The sequence below is a fragment of the Etheostoma spectabile genome, chromosome 9 (assembly GCF_008692095.1).
Source record: "Etheostoma spectabile isolate EspeVRDwgs_2016 chromosome 9, UIUC_Espe_1.0, whole genome shotgun sequence".
Taxonomy (NCBI): domain Eukaryota; kingdom Metazoa; phylum Chordata; class Actinopteri; order Perciformes; family Percidae; genus Etheostoma; species Etheostoma spectabile.
The window spans coordinates 21,451,425-21,471,248 of NC_045741.1; the positions used below are offsets into that span (position 1 = coordinate 21,451,425).

Below are 19,824 nucleotides of genomic sequence, written 5' to 3' on the forward strand. Positions count from 1 at the left end.
CATCCTCATCCTCTAGCTCTTCATCCTTGCCCTGTTCCTCCTCGGTGTGTGAGCTTGTGTTAATCTCTCCTCTCTCTTGGACAGGGAGGATATCAGCCAGCATCTCCTCTGTGACCAGCTCTATATCTGGATACTCTCTTGTTTGAGGCTCGTTTGCCAGTTTTTTCTCAGCTTCCGCTCTCATTTTCTGTGCTTCCTGCGCTTTCCTAGCTTCCTCTGCTTTTCTCCTTGCTGCCTCTTCTTCCATCTTCTTCCTTTCTTCCTCCTCCTCTGCTCTTCTCCTTGCCTCCTCCACTTCTTCCCTCCTCCTCCTTTCCTCTTCTTCTGCCCTTTTCAGAGCTTCTTTTTCCTCCTCCTCCTTTCTCTGTTTCTCCTCACGCATAGAGTGACACCTGTAATACAGAAAACAGATACATTTAAAACATTTTTTTAGAGCATTTGAAGTCCATCTGTGGTCCAGCTGACTTGTTGTGAACTGGACTGTTAATAAGATGTTGTCTACAATGATAAATCTCTGAGTGTCTTTATGTTGTTACCTTCTGCGTGCTGAGTGTCCTCTGACCAGGGCTTGTATTTTGGTAGCGCCCTGTCTTTGGCGGTGGTACGCTGATCTCTGTCTGTGCCCTCTCCACGCAGCCTGGATCAAAGCGGCTGCTCGCCGCCTTTGCTCGTCTTTGCAGTACCTGCGCCATAAACGCTAAGCAGGAGGACAGGGAAAAGGACAGGATCAGTAGTATACTTTAATTCTCTCCTTACAATTGAAATGGAAAAATAAACAAAATGAATACACCAACATGACAGTCCAAAAAATAAATGTTGCGTTTACCTGTATCAAGATGGCGGCCTGTCTCATGTCCAGAAATTCTTTTCTCTGCAGGCGACCTCTGCACCAACGCTGAAGGAAGATGATTTTCTGCATTACATCTTTGTGCAGCGTATCCAGCAGCTGCTGTCGCTCCAGCTCCTTTAAGAACACCTGAACAGAGAGAAAACACCAGAATTTACATGCATAGAAGAGAACAGGAGCAAATGCAAACAAGGGGGCTCATAAGTTGCAGACAGAACAAAACACAGAAGCAATGATGAGAGTTTAGCTATGTACCTTAGTTTTGCCTATCTGGTACGTGGTCGGATCCAGGCCCATCTTCTTTTCAAGCAGTGCTGAGATGTCCTCTTTAGAGGCAGCGTTCTTTGGCAGCAAAACCCTGAACTGCTCTATGAACTCCTACAGGGACAAGATAATGAATATCAAGCAAAGAAAATAAATGGACTGTTCAAGAGAAGACTAATGTGGAGGAGATGGTCAACCACACAAGGCATATGGTCAAAACCAATACCCATTATTAAAAAGAATGTTTAGATATTTATGAAAGATAATTATGTCTAGGCAGGCAGCAGCTACAAGTCACTAAGGACAACACCTTAAATTATAATTGACACCGTCTTCATGTGTGTTTGTAGTATCGTTGCAGGTCATTGCATCAGTTTCTACTGAACATGAAAATGTTATAGTTTCAGTGCCTGTATTGGTGTGTGATTATCACATGGCTTTTCCTTAAAGAGGAATACCTTTACAGTACCTGGAATGTGTACTTTGCTCCGTAGCCTGATCTCCTGATGCGAACAGTTTCCAGCATTCCTGTGTACCGCAGCTGCTGAACCACCAAGGCCTCATCCAGATACATCTCCTTCTGCTCATGTGCAAGGACACAAAAGCACATTCACTTATACCCTTACTATTTAGATTCAATTAATCAATTGTCAGTATTAGTAAAATTGAAGATTGTGTTGCAGAATTTGTTTTTCCATACTAAAGATTTTGAATGATTTTAAAATAATATCTTTTTTATTCCTGTTTAAGTCTTACCTTTTCAGCATTGGAGCGGATACAACGAATGAAGAAAGGCTCTGCTCTGTTCAGAGTCTCCAAGAGTTTGGTCAGAGACGTCTAAGGAAAACAAGAAAAGGGATTTGTTGAAAGTTCAAGACTATTGCTGGAAGTGTGTTTGGATTGTTTCTGTGTGTAACATGTATACTGTTGTAGGGGATGTTACCTGGAACTGCGCACTGATGCTGGGGGGCTTCTTCTTCTTGTGCAGGTGGAGCAGGGACTTGGTGGTGCGATCATGCAGTGTCAGGCTCACAATGAACTTCAGAGACCGAGAATCCAGCAATCTCTGCACAGCAGTAATGCAGTAGTTCAATTTCCTACTTAAACTTAATTATTAAAATTCTACCAAAATAATGGTAAACTAACAAAATCATATCAACCGACTAAAACAACATATTCTCCTTATCCACCCGTAAAACTTGGAGTTTCTATTCAGGTTTACCTTGGGAATGACCTGCCGCTGTTTGGTGTGCTTGTTTTTCCTGTAAAAAAGGGAGAAAGAAGATGCAGGGTGAGTCAGACAGACTGAAGCGTTTAAGGATGGAACAATTAGTAGATGAAGTGTGTGAAGCCGGGTTAGTACGGACGGCTGACTTCTTCATGCGCTTTCATTCAGTGATGAAATCCAGGGTTGTACCTGATAGACAGGATGAATGATGGACAGAAACAAGGCATGAATGAGTGAGAGGGTGAGGATGACAAAGAGGAGGAGGGAGTTTGCTGGAAGAGATGGGATGTAATTCTAAACAATCAGCTCAGCAGAGACAAACCACACACAGACGAACATGCTATCATCACTACATAAAAAAGTCCCTAAATTCACGTTCAGGTTTATGTGACAGACTGCAGAAGTTTAAACTCTAACATAATGTGAGGCCACTTGGACATACTTTCATAAAATGCTCCGAAAGACCTCACATGCCAGCACAGCCTTCTGATGATGCTCATGCAGCAGTTAACTAAGGTAGTAAAGCCATTTCAGCGTTAGCCTTCAAGAAAACTAGTGTTCACAAACAGAGCTAATAATGTAATGTCTGCTGATGAGGCAGGAGTGTGATTGATGATTTTATTAAATTAGATCACATTAATGATCCAATACAAGAAGGTTTTACATGTAACAGATATTATTATGTATTGCTGGTTGTGCTAAACTGGCCAATGAGATGAACTTGGCAAGCCAAAATTAGTTTATAAATATCTAAACATTGTTTAGGGGGGGTGACAAAAAGCTTTAATAGGAGCCAGCTAGACAGGACTGCTCTGGAGAAGAGCTGACGCCAGGTCTGTCTGCAGACTCACTGGAGGACGTGTCGAGGGAAGCGGAGACGACCCCAGGACTGCAGCAGCTTGCGAGGGTCCTCACCATCCAATGGCAAATTCTTAATGGAGCTGATGATCTCTGCATGCATGTCTCTGATCACATTACATCACACACACATCCAGTGTGTTGAGGGAAAGGGAGGGGGAGTAATGGGAGCAGGAGAAGGGAGGGGAAAAAGATTGAGGGGGAAAAAAAACACAAAAAGAGAAAGGAAAGGAGTAAAAAAAAAAAAGAAGAAAAAACATAACGTGGGGTGTGATCAAACTGTAAGGACACCTTAGAGGAAAACACACCACTGCAGTTACTTAAGACAAAAAACACACACACCACAGAATAGCTGGGGTTCTGATATCAAGAAGAACTTCATGCTCTGCTCATCCATGAAGAATAACCTACTAAATGTATTTTCCCACTATTTATGGGTATGTGCATGAAGACCACAAGACACGCTAGACCACCCAACCATGCTGCCATATACCTTTTTAGAACAGAAAAAGACAAACACACACACAAAGAGCGATTGGGGCATGTATGTACACCCATATCTCTGCCACTGTGGTAGTTAACATGCAGAGCTGAGCTGACATTTAGTGTGCTTGGCCGTCTGTTTCCATGCCGAGATTGTTACTGGCTGTGTGACTGAAAGTTGTTACTGGTGAGGCTTTTGGATTTGTGGTCCTTTAGTTGGGGCTGGTGTTACAATGAACACTGGGCCTGGTGAGGTTAATATGGAATCTTTTCTGTGTCCCAGAGCTAGTCCATGCAACACTTTTCTAGAGTATACTTACCAGGACGGACCATGAAAACAGAGGACAGGCAGTGAAGGAATGGGCAACATATACAGCAAATGAGTCACAGTGAATCTGACCTCTACACCGCAGTGTTTGCAGATCTGTAAGGGGCTGGATGATTAAGTGATGGCAACAATGTGCTGGGAGGTTCAAGTACAGCTCTGTAATGACAAAACCCTGTATACCCACTAATTTTAGATCTGAAAGCACCAAGGTACAACGTCAAGATTCAGAGGGTCCAATAATAATAAAAATATTCTTCATGGATTTGTTCCATTCTGAGAAAGTTCCCCCCAATTATTGGTATCTATATTTGACTCGGGACCTCTGTACATGTATGAATAGTTGTGTGCTTCCAAAGCTCTACAGTTGATGTACGTAATCCAGATGGCTAATCAGAGTAGGCCAGTACAAACACCATCCAGTGCTCTATAGCAAAAATAATAAACGTGGGGAAGGAGGGAGATTATTACAGCTACAGTAAAAGATGGGGAGTACAGTAAGGGAAGAGAGGGATTGCAAGGTAAAGGGCAACTTTGTTGTACTGTGTTTTATTGGCGTACTGAACTTTCTTCTTTCTTTCATATTTAAAGAAACAGACATTTGAAACATTTCACAAACTAGACCTTCTGTGGTTAAACCCATTTAAAACTTTAGTTTGGATTCAATTATATTAAATAGCTAAAAAAAAAATTATTTAAAAAACAAAAGTTTTTTTAGATGGGAGCAAACTCAGAAAATGGAGCAAACTGGTATATATTACCCCAAACCAAACACATTCCTTCCTGCTTGGCCTCATTTCTTTATTCTTTTCTTCTGTCCACCAAATTCACTTACTTCTTACTCTCATAGCTAGCAAAGATGTCTTCAAAGGCCTCTAGAGGGCGTTCCTCTGAGTGATCAAAGTAGAAATCGAGCATAGAAGCTCGTCTGTGGAGGGGAAAGGAGAGAACCGCACACAGTGACATCACCAAGAGGTGGAGAGGATATGGGTGACTGACAAGAGGTGAAGGAGGATTCATCTGTCAGCATGACGTCAAAAGCTGTGATTTTGTTGGTTTAATTAAGTTCCAGACATTGTCCTTCCTCATTTCATCCATTACCACAGGATAAATGTGGAGGTCCACAGTTCACCAACCATTTGAAACATTTCCTTCGCCGTCAATAAGGAGCATCAACCGGGAAATATGTTGCTATGCAGTTTTTAAGTGGAGAGGTTGCAGCTTCATGAAGGCTGTATTTTATACTGATCCTATTCAAAATAACCAGTCTGTGTGAGTAACGAAAGCAAAGTAACAAGAGTTATTAATCATAAAGTAAACCAGAGGTACTGTAGCAGACAGATTCCTCCTGAATAAACATACCTCACAGTTAAAACACCTGTCCAAACCCAACAAAAAGTATTGGTTTTATATTCAATCATGTTCATTACTTACTTGTACATTCTGTCTATTGGGGCATTGGATCGCTGAAGCTCTCCTAAAGGAGTTCTGGAGATTGGCCGGACAACACCTAAAACAAAAAAAAACACAATTGACACATTTTATTAATGAGTAAAACAATGTATTTATCATTAATAGTCTTTCAAGTAGAATAAAATGTGATCAGAGTCACATGACTGCAGCAGTTTTTTTTTTTAAACCTTATTTATTCTTGTCAATCAACATATAAAAGGCTCCTATGTCAAAGATGGCACCAAAATATTAAAAAAAACATCAAAATCTCCAGAAGCCTCACATTTCTCCATTTCCTCTAGGTGTTGACCCAAGAGGCTAAATACAGAGCAGAGAATCTGAAGCATTATGAAGATGTGGTATAAGCTGCAAAAGTGAAGTGAAGGCAGCTAGTATGTGACACTTTTGTAAATGTACTGTAATCTATCTACCTATAATGAAACCACTGTACTTTTGTGTCCCATCACTACTACATTTTATGCTGACTGCTAAAAAATAATGGTCTTTGTTTAGCATTAGCATAATTACAATACTCAGGAAGCTATCAACTACAAAAAAATGAATGCTGCGAAAGAATAATTTCAACCTGACGGGCTAGGCCTGTTACACCGATAATGTACCTGAAGTTTTGGCAGCCCAGGAGCGGCCAGCTTCATTAAAAGCAGCAATGCCTCTGATGGTGGCGCGCAGGATGCCCCATCGAAACATGGCCACTGGGTCCATGCCGATGAGCTGCCGCACATATGCACGGTCACTACTCCGCAACAACGCCACAATGTCTGGACGCATGTGGTCTGTGTTCTTCTCCCGGAAATCCTGGTGAGGTCAAATATACCAAGAAGATTAAAAACAACACCATCAACACACATACAAATGGTCTTAGTCTTACTCAAGTGTAACTCAGTATTATTTAAACCTTTTTGCTTTTGTTACATGAAATCTTCTCCTTCTCTGTCGTCTTTACCTTGATTTGATATTTGACTTTCCCAGCAAAATGTCGAATGACGAATGCAGGCTCCATGACTGGTGTGGGGACAAAGTATTTGTTCCCCTGGTGCTGCTGCTTGAATTTGGCTAATAATGTCTCATCTGTGGCATGGGGAAAGCTGAGAGACGGAGAGGGTCACAAAGAATAAACAGAAACAGTGACAGATTAACAGACAGCGTCCACTGAATCAAAACAAACCTCAATCCGTATCGCAGCCATGAGACATGAATGAAACAGTGTGAATCATCTGTAGCTGTTCTTACTTGCTCTCCTCATCCAGCAGGTAGAGCAGGCCAGTGGGCTTCTTGCTGATGAGATGGATACAACCCACATTGTCAGTGTAGTCGATGTTGTGCCAGGTGATTCCCTCTGCTTGGTACTCCTCCTGGTTGAGGCAGGACAGAACATTTTGAAGAACAAGCTCTTTGGTGAAATCAAGTCATGTTAGGGAGTTTGCCAATTTTACTGATTGATTTTAATACTTGAAATATTTAACCTTTTGGTTCCAAATGTTAAAACAATTACAAATACTGATAACAGATGTAATTATTATACTGTGTATGCTAAAATATGCAGCAGTTACTGTTTTCCCAGTCGAGTTTAACTAAATAACCAAATATTTTAACTAACAAATTTAACGTTGTATTCCTGTTGTCCCCAGGCTCTGAAGGATAGAATAAACTAGCGTGAACGGCCTGTAACTTTTTCTCCCTACAGGGAGCAAATGTTTGGATGAGTCACCTTTTAAGTGGTCATTATTATAAACACAGAGAAGAAGAAGAGAGTTCTAAGTTTGAATCACAGGGGAACAAATCCACTGGTGCGTTGTTTTGTGCGTCATGTAAAAAGATTTGGGGGGAGGCATAAGAAATCAAGACTACTCACCTGCTCCAGATTGAAGATGTGATGGTTGAAATAATACTGCAGCTGCTCGTTTGCATAGTTGATGCAGAACTGCTCAAAGCTGTTGGTCTCAAAGTCCTCAAAGCCAAAAATGTCCAGGACACCGATGGACAAACACTGGAAAATAGGAAGAACCAAACACTAGTGAGGAACAGGAAGGGGAATGCATACCAACCATCATCTCAAAAATAAGAATATTTATTGCATTTAATGATGTAGAGTGTTTATCCGTCTGTGTTGTCAACAAAATGAATTTCCTTCAAGTATGTCAGCAGAGATAAACTAACTTTTACTATTTGTGTGTGTGTGTGTGTGTGTGTGTGTGTGTGTGTGTGTGTGTGTGTGTGTGTGTGTGTGTGTGTGTGTTTGTATCTTACTGGGACAGATTCCTCCATATCTTTCTTGTTGAGCAGTGCGTGATTGATGCGCAGAACGATCCAGTCAAACAAGGCGCTGTACAGAGATTTGGCCATGGAGTCTCTGGCTGTGATAGCCTGACGAGAGCAAGAGGGGATGAAACATATTGTGAGGCAAACGTCAATAAGCTTAACAGAAACAAAGCAAAAGTGTTGTTTCATAGTGTGCTTTAGAATCATACTATATTACAACAAAAGTCTGATAGAGGCCAAACAGAAAAAAGGAGAACATAATAAGTTAAACATTGTACAGTGACAGGAAGAAAAGATCTACTGTAGGTGTGGCATCAATAAAGAAGCAGAAAAGCATCAGGAAGAAGCAGACACACAAAGCCACCAATTAGTGTGCAGTTTGACACTATTATAGTAATGACAGGTTGCAGAGATGTCTTTGTGGGTGATGCCTACCTCAGAGTGGCTGTAAGGGAGGATCAGCTTGTCGTTGACGGTCACCGTTTTCCTCTTCGTCAGCGCCTCAACCAGCAGCTCCTCTTTGACCTGAGAGGGAATCCACACAGGTTAATGCTGCTGATAGTCACAGACAACTCGCCAGAGAGTGAAGTATGGAGTTGCACAGAAACAAACGCATTACCTTTAGCAGGTCAGAGAGCGTAGCCAGGACCTCTGGTGGTCCCACGTCCAACCCCTCATCTCGGCCTGTCGACTTCTTCATGTAGGTCACGTTTCCCAGATACAAGATGGCCGAAAGCACAGAAAAGATCCTGCAACACAGTCACAAAAACTATGTAATCTGGAAGCAACATTGACTATGCAGATATATGACAAATGCAGGAAAATTTGCTACACATGCTTTACTTATCATCTGTTGATTAGAGGCACTGTATAGGGTTACACACTGCTTCTAATAAACTGCTATATTAGCTAATTAGATACAGCCATTGTTGTGCTGTTGTTGCTCTAAACAGTCCTGTTGTTGTAATTTATGTTTTTGGTAATGTGACTCAATGCTTAGAGCAACATAATCTCTTGTTTCCAGGACTGAGTGGAAAAATGCCTCAGGATGGATTTTCAACAGTATCCCTTAAATGTCTGGAAAAACATTATGTTTCTTTCCTGCATTACACTCAATATATCAAACATGTTGATGTATTCATGATTCACTTACTGCTTCTTGGTGGCGGGAAGGAAGCCAACCATCTCCATTGCCTGCTGCAGCCTTTCGAAATCATGACGCAGGTCTTCCTCATCTTCTATCTTAAAGTTTTGCTAAAAAGAAAAGACATGCAATTAGTAGGGTTGTATAAAGATGAGAAGAAGAAAGCAAAAACATAAAATGTACAAACAAAAAGGTGAAACAAAGAGGTCAATGGAAAAAGAGCAAGAAAATAAAAACAACAGTCATTAATACAGGGTCCACTCACAGTGGTTGTGTTATCTTAAATGTCAAATTCCATACAGCAACGGGTTAGGGCTGGGCAATATTGAGAAATTCAAATATCACGATATTCTTGACCAAATACCTCAATGTCAATATTGCAACGATATTGTAGGGTTGACTATTGGTGCTTTAACAAAACGTTATTTACACAATGAGATTTTTGTTAAATAAATCACCAGAAATGACTTAGGGCCCTTTCTTGCACCCGGCGCAGCACAGCACAAAGCCCAACACAAGTGTCTTTGCTAGTTTAAGACCGACGCAAGTGTCAATTTCCCGTCTAGCGCCCACGTTTTTTAAACAGCAAATGCACCTGCGCTCATCTTTGCGCCCACGGGCGTGCTGGTGTTACATGGAGGTGTATTCAGGTGAATTCTTGGCCTATTGCTATCTTGAGGCAGCTGGAAGTGATCGCGCCAATGAACAACAAAAACCTGGTCTAAAGTCAATAGTGCAGCATTTCATTGTAATTTTAACCGCAAATTAGTAAATGCGCCTAGGCTTATGCAGTGTTTGCACACTATGCTTGTTAGACACACACACAAAGGGAAGCGCAGCGGCACACACACAAACATTCAAAAGATTACAAATAAAAATATTACGGTGCAAATCCAACATCATAATAGCAATGCGCCAAGGTACAAACACGCCTGGCTTTTAAAGGCAATGGGAGCCGTCAAACTAGCAAAAGTGGATTTGGACACGCTCTAAACGCACCAGTGCCAGGTGTTTCACGCCGTGCGCTTAGATCGTGAAAATAGGGCCCTTGATGACTTAGTGGGTAAATAATAGAACAGCTAGAACAGTCTGGTAAGTTCAGAGAATTACATCACTTTACTGTAATGCAGCCTGTAATTTCAGAAAGACAACACTTACCATATTACAATATCCAAAATATAAGACGTTATCAAGGCTAGCCCTACAATGGGTTATAGTTTATCGACACAAAGGTTGTTCACTAGGGTTGAGTAGACTTTGGATCAGGGATGCTCCAAAATCATGGTAGCAGCTGTCGCCATGGTCCCGCTACACGTTCTGCGGTGCCATGTTCATCTGCTACACCCTGCAGTGCCCTGCTACGTCCTGCTGTGCCTTGTAATGCCGCACAGTGCCCTGCTATGCCATGACCTACTACAAACTACTATTTTTGTTATTTCCACTAACCCCAACCGGCCCGTCAGACACCGCCTACCTAGAGCCTGGGTCTGTCCGAGGTTTCTGCCTAAAAGGAAGTTTTTCCTCGCCACTGTCTCACTGTTGCTTGCTCTGGAGGAAACCACTAGAACTGTTGGGTCCTTGTAAATTCTGGAGGGTGGTCTAGACCTACTCTATCTGTAAAGTGTCTTGAGATAACTCTTGTTATGAATTGATACTATAAATAAAATTGAATTGAAATTGAATTGAATAGACTGAAAAGGGTAGAATGGCAGTAAAAGAAGTGAAAAATCAATATGTTTGCCGTTTACATCAATTAGATAGACAAGCTTCGTGATGTGATGGGAAAGGGGAGCAGTACTGTACCTGCTTGAGGTAGAAGTAGTCTTCAGGCGGCAGCAGCTTGAACTCCTTCCTCTCCTCCTCGGAAGCTCCCAACAACAGGTAGTAAAACACGTGGTAGTTCCTTGAAAAACAACACACATCACTGTTGAAGTCTATTACAGTTATTTTTAGATGCATCATTTGTTTGTTTTGTTATGTGGTGAGCAGTTATCAGTGGATATGAGCACCATGTTTACAGGCACAAATAAGGGTATGATAAACCAAGAGTCAACGCATTGCAAAAAGCTAACAGAAAAAAGACAATGTTATCAGTTTTCCACTCATGCTATCAGAGGGCAAGTAGGTAGATAGTCGACACAGTTTGTTGTAAAAGCACACAGGAGTAATGAGTTTCCACACTTATCACGAAGAAATAATTACATCATACAGTGGAGTCACTCCCTGACTAGACTAGACCAGGCTAGGTGATTAACAGTACAATGTCAGCCTGAATGTTATAAGGCGGGCTTGTCAATAGGTGACTACATTTTCCAAAACTAGTTGGGAAACTCCTGACAGGAAACCTGAATGTGTAAGACTCTTCTCAATTACAACATCTATAGTGTGTGTTTATATACAAGGCATCAAGTGCTTCAGCTGAGCTGCTCGTGGCTATAACTTTGCTGTGTCTACGGTCAATATGAACATTCTTATTAAAGTCAGGTTTTTTTATTGGCTTCATTAATGTAACAGTTGAAAGTGAAGGTAATAAAAATATGTCTTTTTGCATTCATCAGTAATATATATTACTGCAAATGAAATGACAGTGGAGGATTTGCTCACTTCCATTACACTGACTGTATATGTTTATGTATAAATATTCTGTATATATTTTGGTATTAGTCACACAAGTAGCAAGAGACCTGTGGTCTAGTCGGTATTGAATGTCACAGTGAGTAACAAAGGCTTGCATGACTTGAAGGAAGAGTGAGTGACAAAATGGTGAGTCAGGGCAGGAAAGGGATTTTTTTTTTCCTTATGCTTGTATCTCTGTTTGTACTGGAACATTTCATTCTTAACTCACACAAACTGAAATCACTGAAGTTCACAACATCAAACTATATTAATACGAACATGATCTATCACGGTTAAATTCAAAGTCCTACAAAGTGCCAACACTGTCCACTTTGATATCAGTGGGTCACGGTATTCAGTTCACTATGGACATCCAGCTATTGCTAGTATTAACATGTGTTCACAATTAAGCATTTAGGTGGCTAACAATTCAATTTAGAATCTAAAGTATCTGCATATGTTAGTACATGTATGTTTAAGTATTTAGGCAGATAAACCACTAAAGTCAAAGACCAAAACTGAAGCTGAACTTCATATCCAACCATCATTGACCCCCATGACGGTCAGTGGGGGTTAAGGCTTAAGACCCTGTTCCTCCTCACCTCTCGTTCTTCTCTCTGGAAACCAGACGAGACTTCTCCAGGAGATACTTCTCTACCACAGCCCTGTAAGAAAGAGAGGAGAGGGAGGGGGGAGTGGAAGAGGATGAGAAAAAAGGGAAAGAAGAAACACAATGAAGATGAATAACTTAACACTAAAGGTCAGTCAGCTCTGTGTGTGTGTGTGTGTGTGTGTGTGTCTGTGTGTGTCTCTGTGTGTGTGTGTGTGTGTGTCTGTGTGTGTGTGTGTGTGTGTGTGCGTGCTTGTGTGTTTGTGAAAGTGGGCTGGCAATAAAAAATAAGGGGAGGAGCAGAAGGGGAAAGACAGATGGTCAGAACATTCAAAGAGCGAACAAAGCCCTCAGATACGATCAGATGGATTGTAGCACATCACATTGCAACACACACACGACCACAGACAGCCAGCTCTGGCGGTAATTCATTTTATTTTAATTTTATTTTGTATACAATAGATTGCAAGAGGAGACTGGAAGGCTACTGCGGGGGTTGAGGTATGCTTTCAGACCACTGTAGTCATGAAATATGCCCTAAAAGCAGTGGCATTTACCCACTCCACCAGACCAAGGCCATAAAGTTGTCTAAATCAGATTTTATAAGTAAGGGTTGTTTTTTCTATAGCCAGGCAAAAACAACACTGACGCCAGTCCTAATGCTCACTAAGAATAGAGCTGTTCTGTGAGAAACATAGTTGTGTCAATCTGCTAAAACTGCAGCAACAACTACAGACTCGTTAACTGAGACCAAGTACATACATCTACTACATGGATCCACTAGTTTGAGTTGTACATTTCTCAGAATAGTTTACACTGTAGTACTGCAATGTACTTTTATAGATATAACAAATGTTGTAGGGGTCATGGTCGTGGTCACACCCGCAAATACTACTAAATTACAATGGGTATATTTTTACCACAAAAGTTCAAGATGAATATGTATAAAGATGTATCAGATGTTTTTGACAACACAGAGCCTTGTGGTGCACACTGTGTAACTGACAGGAATTCACATTAGGCTCTCTCAACCCTGACACACTGATGTCTGTCTGATAAATACCCCTTGAACCAGTTACAGGCGTCACATACAGGAATCAACAGTGACAAATGCTTTTGAAACATGAATACATGCAGAAATTCAGGCCATGTTTGATGCTGCTTCTTGAAAAACCTAAGCAGTAGTTCCCCAAACTAGGCATCTGAATTTGTGGCAAATGTGTCCAGTATTTCAAATGTTTTTGTACATGTGGAGATAATTTGTTTCAGTGAACTTTTTTCACACCTGTACCCACAGACGATATGTGAATGTGAATGAATTAGAATGAGCTCCTGTCTGTTCATATAAGCTAATCTAATGGAGAACACTGCATGTGTGCAGGAATGTTGAGAGAGAGAGAGAGAAAGAGAGAGAGAGAGAGAGAGCACAAAACCATCCCGCCTGTCAGTTAGTCAGTCTGCTCAGAAAGCAGTCCAGAGCAGAACAGCAGCCTTCCTTTTGTTAATCTCCTCTATTGACTGTCTGAATGGCTGCCACTAGAGACAGACAGGCAGCCTTTGTTAGAACTGCAGAGCTGCGATGGTCCTCTGAGTCCAATAATTTACTGATGTGAAGCAGAAGGCTACACCAGCATGTACAGTGGGCCTGCACGATATTAGAAAAAAATCTGACACTGCGATATTTTTTCCCCTGCAATATATATTGCAACATGAAAAAAGAAAAAGCAATTTTTTAAAAGATGACATAAATATCTCTATTTGGAAACGATACATAATTCTCGACTACAGCGGTAATTTTGTAGGGGATTGCATCTACATAGGAGATAAAATTTCTAATGTGAACCATTCTTTGTTAAACTTTAATGCTTTACAAACACCAAAGCAAGTAAGCGCTGGGACTACTCTTCTGAAGTGATTTTGGAGAGGGAAATTAGGAAGAATTATGCTGGTTGACTAGCATGACACCATTGTATTCATATTAGGGCTGCACAATTAATCAAATTTTAATCACAATCACGATTTGGGCTTCCCATGATCAAATTTTGAAATTTAATAAATTCGAGCGATATTTTAAATGCGTCATTCCGTTCATAGAATGCTTTGGGTTTGCAAAGCTAACCTACCGCTGCATAAACCACTGTCGGATCATGTGCCAGTCAGAGTTTTTCCTCCACTGCACAGCTTAGTTTCTAGGTGTTTTAGGATGACTATCTTCATAGTTTTCAGCATTTCCTTATTTAAGTGGGTTCACTTTGTAGCACAATAAAGCATCAGCCAGCTAAAATCAAATCTACTGATTGGATTACAGTCCCTTCTCAGGGTAAGCAATTCAATAAAGCATGATGAGACCTGGTGCCATAAGGGGATTATCAGGTTGGGAATGCCCACATACTATGGCGCTGAGCAGCTGTCGCCACAGGCATTTACACAGTTCAAATAAAATTCTATTTCTAGTACAAAACATTTGCATACACACCAGTGTTAGAAATGTCATCATGTCAGCCCATAGTCTGAGTGGTGTACCAAATATTCTATAGCATAACATGTTGTCTTTTTTAAGACACAGCTGTTCACCTCTCCTGATAAAGAAATGAAGAAGTGGGCGACAGTTGACCAGACTTTGATACAGCTCATAACCAGAGACTGACTGCTGAGAATAAGGAAGAACATACTGGTGGTTAAAAGTTTCAGTCTACACACACATTGCACAGTGGATTCACATGACCAGCCATAAAAAGAGCAAAGAGGAAGATATAAGGCTAAAGAGAGGTGGAAGAACCCATAGATGAGCTACAGGAAGAGGATACTGAACACAGAATCAATTGTTTATATGTCCGTGTATGGTGTTGCACAGCAGACTAAGAAGCGTGGCTTTGTGTGAGGCCTTTTAGAAAGTGGTTGGTCGCAAGACGCATGCACGCACGCACACGCTGTTAATTACTCACCCTCTGACCACTCCACTCTCCAGGTAATTCACCTGAATGAATTTACCAAAGCGGCTGGAGTTGTTGTTGTGGGCGGTTTTGGCGTTTCCAAAGGCCTGGCAGAGACAACAGGAGGAGACAGAAATACATGGTAAGTTTCAGGGTATGAAGTCAAAAACATGCAGTGCATTACCAAATTGCCCAATAACTTCTGAAGATTAATGCAACATCCCTGGGGTTGTGTTTGTCTATATTTGCCTTTTTATTAAATGAGCCAATGACAACTGGTTTATTATGTGAAAGACAACAACATTTCAACACAGAGTGAGACAGAATGGCAGCATGTAATTTTGGACCACACAGTTGGGTCCTGGAGACCATGTTAGGCTTGATTTTAAATTTTAAGTCTTGACTGTTAAAGACACACTGGCCAATTTTTTGTAGTATCACCCACTAGGTCCCCCCATAATTGTACTATCTCTTCCCGCACGTAGTTGATGTTTTGAAACTCAACTGTGACCTCTGTTGAGTTTGGAACCTTATATGAAGGTGCTATTGGGTGCAACACAATCTAGCGCATGTATCAGCACCCTCACTGAAGTCAACAACAACAATTATAACAAATCACCATGACAACAAAGAAATTAGATAGAGTCAAGGGGTTTAATCTTGTTTTTAAACAGCAGCTGAGATGGCAGATATGAGTGGAACTGTGTGTGTGTGTGCGCGCGTGCGTGTGTGTGTGTGTGTGTGTGTTTATGTATGTATGTATGTATGTATGTATGTATGTATGTATGTATGTATGTGTGTGTATGTGTATGTGTGTGTGTGTGTGTGTGTGTGTGTGTGTGTGTAAGAGAAAGCATGGGTCAGTGATGATAAATAAGGTTGGGACAGCTGTTGGTAGCAGTGTTAGTGACAAAAACAGAGAGGACCAATGTTTCTCTACAGGCTTCAATGCTAAGCCAGCCAGGGGTACACACAGCCTAGCTACCAGGCCTCACTGAGGGGCCCCATTTACTGCATTGATACGGTAACGGTAAAAGTACTCTTTTCTTTTCATGATGCACATGCTCTCACATGGTTACGCACACGCACACACACAACAAAAGGCCACCGCAGGGGAAGTTAACTCATTGCATGTTAAATAGGAGCCACATTGTTTTTTCTAAAGCAGTTGAAGGGGAAATTTGATACAGTGGTGTTGAGGCTGATTGGACTTAGGAGACATATACACACACACAAACACACAAGCACGCATGCACGCACTGGTTGAGATTCCATAGAAGTATGAGGCAAGAGTTGTTGGTTGTTTGTGGATGTTGAAAGAGAGATTCCATAGTCTCTTGTTTGTGACCAAAATTATTAATCTTCATTTTAACCTGGATTTTCTCAGACAAGACTCCTATCTACCCATTCACTGGGCTCACCCACCCACACTTTCTCTTTCTTTTTGTCTGTTGTTTGTGGTTGTGTTCTGATGCCAAAAAAAATACTGTGTAAACTTATTAATTTATTCAGGGGTTGTCTGTTTTTACAAAGTACAGTGCCTTCACTTGTGTTCCAGGGTTGAGGGTCAGTAAGTGTGTTTAGGCACTGATACTCCAGAGTGTCTCACTGCTCAAAGCTGCCCACTGTCCACAGTACTGTTCTGATCACCCCACTCCACCTTTCAGCCAAGAACACAAATCCCTGGGAAATCTCTGCAAAGCCCAGGCTGCTGCACCATGGAGGGAATGCAAAACATGTCACAGCATCATTCGTATTCGAACTTGCCCATGAGCAGCCGATTTGATTGGCTGGAAGGCTTGCAGGTATGGGGAAGCGAACTGACGGCTTTCCAAAACGTGTCCATGAAAAGGTCTAATCTGCATTCTTACGAAATAGGGGTTGCTCTCAAGGAGATAATGGAAGAAAAAAAAGAGGAAAGGGAGAGTGAGAAGTATAGAAAGAGAGAGAGACAGAAAGCAGAAGGGCTCAGCAATCTGCAGCGTGTACATATTTTGGGTATGCACATCCAGTGATCATTTCGTACAATTCTGGCTTTACTGATTCTTCTCTTTGGTGAGTTGGCTTCTCTGGCAGCCCGCTCCCTTGTACATTTCCACTTTAACAGAGCCAGACCTATCCAAATGAAGCCTTACATCCTGATTTAACAGACACACAACACACACAAACACCAAACTAGGGTAGTGTCTCAAACTGTGCAGATTATGAGTTGTTTGTCTTAACAAGCAAGTGGGGCAAAATAAATTTATAAACTAAATAAATAATCTGTGTACAATCTTGCATGTACACGGAAACAACACATTAAATCTGCTGTTGACTCCTCAGAAACTTTAAATGTTCTGAGAGTTGTCCTACTCCCTCTCCCAAGCTGTTTGTATACACTCTTATAAGTCTTTTCTATTTTCATATGAGAGCATTAAAGGTTTGAGCATTTTTTTTACATCATTTTAATATGCCTACAAAACGTTTTTGTAATCAGTAAAAACCTACAGCTGGCGCTTGGGTAATAGACATTATTGCTATGACACCGAGGCACTGCTGCATCCTTTAAAGTTTAGCTGCTCAAAAGAGCTTCAGTTTAACATTTCCACGGGCGCTGCCAAGGCCCTGACACTGACACCTCACTACAGCAGGGATACACTCACAAAAGGGAGTCTAAATAGTCCAACGGTCACAAAGAGAGTTCCCAAATTCACAGAGGACAACGGCAGGCGCTCATGCAAGCATTCATTACACCTCTAGGTGGACAAGCTCTCTCACTCACTCATTTAGTCTTTAGACCCACAGCTATATCAGTGATGTTCTTTAAGCCCAATTCAAGTTTATATATTCTTCAATTACAGGTTGAGCCAGAGAAGCAAGCAGCAAGATAATAAACTATATAGTTACTGGTACCAGAAATATTGAGATAAAACTAACAATGGTACTAAGTAAAAAAAAAATCACTATTTGCTGTTGTACTGAATGTGAAAAATGCTTTGGTGAAATCACATGATGTTGGCAGTGAATGAATGCTACCACGTCTCTACACAGTTCCTCCTCTATGCTTGACCTCGCTTGACGCCACCACTATATCCTACCAACTAACTACACTTAAATCCCCTCGAGCTTAACTTAACTGAGTTGTTAATAAAAAATTTGTACTTTGACGTACAATAATGGCATCAATAGCCCTTAGAGGGGCTGGTGCTTAGATTTAATAATGATGACCGGTCCAATGAATGCGGTTATACTGAACCACAAATATTTTTTTCTTGTCTTGAACAGAATGACATGGCAGTACTCTGTTTAGGGAAAATTACTTGCAGTACACTACAATTGTGCTGGACGACACTTTCCCACTGCAAAGGTTTAACATATAAAGATTTAGAAAAAAGTTGATCAAAATAAAACCAAAGTAATACTGTATATCAAGCAAAATGACAAATTTGCTTCATCTAGTGTGACAAATGGGTCATGCTGCTTTTTTCTGTCATATATAATTTGTAATGAACATGTTTGTGTTATGGAAAAGTACTTGGACTATTTTTAGCTATAGCCTTAAATGAATGACAGATTTAGATGTAGAAGACAAACTATGACAAATACAATAATTCAGACACCCTTAACCTTGTATAAAAAGGCAACATGAGACAAATAACAAATCTCCAAGGAGAAAACTCATTTGTGCCCAAATTCCAGTTTTATTTTAATCATAAATGTTTATATTTTAGGGACTAAAGGGGGATTTTAAGTCTAACAAACAAGAACAGTTGTCGCAAACCAAACAAATGCTGAAAGTTATCAGGGAGTCATTCTGCACGCTACATATCACAATCCATATGGGGCCACAGGAGAATACAACATACTTTGTTAAGTATTAACCTAGTGCAAGAATTTCAGCAATTCTCATATTTAAGGCATATTTAGTAACATATTTAACATCACATACCACAAAGTTATTTCAAAATCAAGCTTGGTGTCACAACTGATAAATGACTCCACTACTGAACATAAAGCTGCAATACGCAATGTCAACATGACCTGTGCAACTGTAAACTAAGATACTAGTCAGTCCTATTATAACTTCACTGCACCATTACACTTTTACCCATATCTCTTAAGCCTTTTCGATCAAAGAAGAAACTCATTTTCTGTATCCCATAATATTTACCCAATTCTTACTTGTTGGCCCATATTTGTATTGGATTGCTACAGTACAATAAGCCCCATTTGTGACCTTGGTACTCTGTTACTCTGCGACTCGGTCACATAGAATTCTACGGGCGAACCAAATGACAAACAGAATTATTTTGCCTGTTATGTAAGGTAGCAGTTTGCATCTAAAGATATTCTTGTGATCTCACCATTGTTCATTCAAGTCAGTCTGGGATGAGAGCAACATTTAAATCCACTTTCATTAGTCTAAATTATTTGGTCAATCCCCTGTATCCATACATAACACTGGGTCAAGTAATGAAGATGTCAAGACGTAAGAGGTTGGAATAGATAGAACAAGTTTTAATTCAAACACAAGTTTTGCTCCTCTTGTGGTCTGGTGTTTTACCAAATTGGAGCCATTTCAAACAGCTCCACCCATGTCTAGATGGGTACCACATCAAACCTTAGCTTTTGGTGTGGTCAGAGTACCATGAATAGAGCTTGAAGTGGCCTGCAGCATGCTGCTACATGTAAGCTGTATTTGCCTTTAAGGAACAGCATATTCTACTCTTCAATATGATTCTGAATGGTATGATTACAGTAATGCCTTTGTATACTGTGTGTGTGTGTGTGTGTGTGTGTGT

At 40.8% G+C, this 19,824-nt stretch overlaps 1 protein-coding gene across 1 annotated transcript in view; it reads right to left on the reverse strand.

The window, feature by feature from the left end:
• Positions 1-19,824, reverse strand: part of LOC116695156 (myosin IXB) — a 64,255-nt gene that overhangs the window by 9,899 nt on the left and 34,532 nt on the right. Inside the window, 23 exon segments of the mRNA XM_032525248.1 lie at positions 1-5; positions 8-392; positions 537-697; positions 827-976; positions 1,103-1,225; positions 1,581-1,691; positions 1,868-1,948; positions 2,055-2,177; positions 2,334-2,373; positions 3,191-3,304; positions 4,841-4,933; positions 5,440-5,515; positions 6,078-6,273; positions 6,422-6,563; positions 6,709-6,830; positions 7,331-7,465; positions 7,726-7,842; positions 8,173-8,262; positions 8,357-8,486; positions 8,891-8,991; positions 10,685-10,784; positions 12,100-12,162; positions 15,053-15,147. The exon segment at positions 1-5 is cut by the window's left edge and continues 702 nt beyond it. Of these exon segments, the coding sequence (XP_032381139.1) occupies positions 1-5; positions 8-392; positions 537-697; positions 827-976; positions 1,103-1,225; positions 1,581-1,691; positions 1,868-1,948; positions 2,055-2,177; positions 2,334-2,373; positions 3,191-3,304; positions 4,841-4,933; positions 5,440-5,515; positions 6,078-6,273; positions 6,422-6,563; positions 6,709-6,830; positions 7,331-7,465; positions 7,726-7,842; positions 8,173-8,262; positions 8,357-8,486; positions 8,891-8,991; positions 10,685-10,784; positions 12,100-12,162; positions 15,053-15,147 (2,753 nt within the window).